Here is a 3,359-nt window from a genome sequence, read left to right on the forward strand (position 1 = left end):
AGGTGTGTATGGCAGGGGTTGGGGAGAGGAGGTTAGGCTGAGTTCGGGACCCCAAGGGATTCCCCCCGAAGCCCGACCGGTTGGGTGTCTGGGGTCCTCAGGCGCAGCCGCGGAGAAGCAGCCCCTCCCTCCTACGCGCTCCCGGCCGCCCTACTCGGCGCGCTCCCATGAGGCTGGCATGGCCTGGAGGAAGGCGGTGAGGGTGGGACTTGGGGACAACCATGAGCAGCTGCGCTGGTGAGTGGTGGGTGGGTGGGAAGGAAGTGGATCCAGGCAGAGGTTTGGGCGCGCATGGGTGGCGACGCTGGGGAAAGAGCCGAGAGGTGCCAGGACCCAGATCCCTGCAGGCAGCGTAGCTGTCCAGGACCTGGGATGCTGATCGGTCTGTCTCCTCATCAGGTGCGAGATGGACAAGAGGGACAAGTCCAGGACAGGGGCCGCCGGTCGGACGCCCTCTTCTCGCCCTCCCAACCTTCCGACCCCCAAGCCCCCAGGGTCTCCACGACCCCTTCCCCCCGTAACCAGCGCGGCTCTTCGAGTTCTGGGAGCAGCGGGAGCTTCAGGGCGAGGGCCTCTGGCAGAGCGAGCGGGGGGCAGCCGGGGAGCCGCTCTCCCGGAGGCTACTCCCCGGGGGGGACCACCGCGGAGTGCTGGGACAGGCCCCCGGAGCCCAGGTACTCCAGCCTCTTTCCCTGATTCGGACCCCATCTTCTTGCCTCCCTCTCCTCTGAGGCACCAGCCTCCCCTTCCTTTCCGGGGCACCTGCGTTGACTCGGCCTTCCCCCCACAGCCTCCAGGCCCCCAGCAGCTGGGAGAGGGGAGCGGGCCCCTGCGAAGACCCCAGGCCCAGGCTGTATCTCTAGCTCGGGGCATGCCAGCGCGCCCACCAGGTAACAAGCCCCCTCTCCCCTGTTGCCTTGGGCAAGGGTTAGTGTCTCCATCTGGAAGCTTTTAATTAAAGTGTGTGGGAGTACTTGCTCATCACTGGGCGCAAATTGGTGAAAGCTATTATTGGTTGGCAGAGAGGGCATATGTCCTCACCCACGGGGAAATGTAGACTTGGGAGACGAAACAAGGAGCTGGAGCGCTGTCCTGAGCGCAGACCCTTTTGTCCCCAGGCCAGGCCCTCTTGGGCAGAAGGGGCTCCGGCCCCCAGCTGAGGAACCTGTGGCCAGAGGAAAAGCCCCTGAAGGGCCCAGAAGGAGCGCCCTGAGCGCTGGGGCACGGAGAGGTATGTGATCTGGGGAGGAAGGGGATTCCTCGGATGTGAGGGGGACCAGCCTAGAAGGATCGGCGACCCTTCGGTTTTCTGCTTTGTCCCCAGACTCTTCTGGGTCCACTCCAGCCGTCTCCTCCTCGGCCATCTCCCGTCGATCCCGGGCTGCGGGCGCTGAGGTGGGTGTCCCCCGGGCAGCTCCGAGTGCCCGGCCCCGGCCCCCGACCGAGGCTTCCAGAAAATCAGTGAGCAGCGCCCCAGAGCGCAGCGCCGCGGAGCCGAGCCCTGCCACCAGGAGGCGACCCAGCGCCGGCGGGGGCCTCCAGAGGCCAACCTTGCGCCCCCTGGGCTCCAGCGCCACTCCTCTGTCCTCCCCAGCCCGCTCCGGGGCTTCCCCGGCTGGAACACCCCGGGCTCTGGGGCATCCCTCGCAGCCCAAGTCCAGAGGACTGCAGGCTCTACGCCCCCCGCAGGCCACACCCCCAAGGAAGGGCGCAGTCCCCGCACAGGGCTTTTCTCCTCCTTTGGCCACCTCCTCCCTACCCTGTCCTATTGCACCGCCTTCCCATATCACAGACACTCCCTTGAGGGGCTCGCTCCCACCATCTCCACCGACCACGCCCCCTCCCCAGGCCCATATCCACCCATTGGCCACGCCCCCTCCACTAGCCCCTCCTCCCTCTGCTCCACCCTCTCTGCCGACCCTCCCCTCTCCACCGGCCACACCTCCTTTGCAAGCTCCCCCCGCACATCTGGGTACATCTTTTCCGGAGGTATCCGCCTCTTCCTTGGCCACGGCCACTTTTCTGACTTCAGTCCCTCCATCAGTTTCACCCGCTCTGCAGAGTATGCCCCCCACCGAGGCGTCTTTGGCTTTACCCCCTTTTCCAGCTCTCCCCTCTCCCTTGGCCACACCTCCTTTGTCGGGTCCTCTGCCACCAGCCACTGCCCCTCTACAATCCTCTCTATCTCAAGCAACATCTCTGAGGAGCCCGTCTTCTTCCCTAACCACACCCCCTCTTCAGGCTCCTTCTGCTCTGCCCACGCCCCCTCCGGAGGCCGGTCCTTCTCTGTCTCCACCTCCTCAGGCCACGCCTTATACACTGGCCACGCCTCCCACACAGGACCCTTCTCTGGCCATATCCCCTTCACAGACCTCTCCCCCTTCCTCTCGTCTGACCACACTCTCTCGGCCAGGTGCTCCTCCTGTAGGCTCACCCTCTCCCCTGGCCGCGCCTCTGGCCACTCCCCCTCTACAGGCCACTCCTCCTATACAGACACCATCTCTGGCCTCACAGCCTCTGCAGGCCTCTCCTCCACTGGCCGTGCCCCCCACACACACTCCACCTTCTCTGGCCACGCCTCCCTTTCAGGCCGCTCCCTCTCCTCAGAACTTGCCTCCTCTGCAGGCTCCACCTCCTCTGGCCTCGCTCCCTCTGCAGGCCCCTCTCTCTCCCCCTGCTTCACCCCCTCTGCAAGACCCTCCCTCTCCCCTGGCCACGCCCCCTCATCGGGCTCCACCTTCTCTGGCCTCACCTCCTCCGCAGGCCCCTCCCTCTCCCCCCTCTTCACCCCCTCTGCAAGTTCCTCCCTCTCCCCCTGCTTCACCCCCTCTGCAAGATCCTCCCCTTCCCCTGGCCTCGCCCCCTCCGCGGGCTCCACCTTCCCTGGCCTTGCCCGCTTTGCAGACCCCTCCCTCTCCCCCTGCCTCACCCCCTCTGCAAGCCCCACGCCGTCCCCCAACCCCGGGTCCCGATGCCCCAATCTCGGGCCCACGGCTGACCCTGGCGCTGGCCCCGGGCCCACCGCCGCCACCCTCGCGCAGCCCGTCCAGTACGCTGAGCGGCCCGGACCTGGCGGGCCACAGCAGCAGCGCTACGAGCACGCCCGAAGAGCTGCGCGGCTACGACAGTGGGCCCGAGAGCGGCGCCGCAACCTCCCCGCCCGCCGATGCGGAGCTCGCCGCCTGCCACCCGGCCGCCTGGAGCCGAGGTTCTGCTCCGCCGCTGGCCATCCGCGGCACCTCAGGTAAGCAGCCCTCCTGACACTGCGGACCAGTAGGAGGGGCGAGGTCGGAGGCGAGGCTTTGCAACTCGGGGGCAGGACAGTTGGGTCTGAGGGCGGAGTTGACGGAAGGGGCGGG

General features: G+C 67.0%; 1 protein-coding gene across 1 annotated transcript in view; it reads left to right on the forward strand.

Moving 5' to 3' along the window:
- PRR36 (proline rich 36) overlaps positions 1 to 3,359 on the forward strand; it is an 11,099-nt gene that overhangs the window by 6,589 nt on the left and 1,151 nt on the right. The window contains 5 exon segments of the mRNA XM_024746010.1: positions 102 to 237; positions 400 to 674; positions 791 to 890; positions 1,119 to 1,231; positions 1,325 to 3,359. Coding sequence (XP_024601778.1) covers positions 102 to 237; positions 400 to 674; positions 791 to 890; positions 1,119 to 1,231; positions 1,325 to 3,359 — 2,659 coding nt within the window.

Source organism: Neophocaena asiaeorientalis, unplaced genomic scaffold, assembly GCF_003031525.2.
Source record: "Neophocaena asiaeorientalis asiaeorientalis breed wild unplaced genomic scaffold, Neophocaena_asiaeorientalis_V1.1 scaffold357, whole genome shotgun sequence".
Lineage (NCBI taxonomy): Eukaryota > Metazoa > Chordata > Mammalia > Artiodactyla > Phocoenidae > Neophocaena > Neophocaena asiaeorientalis.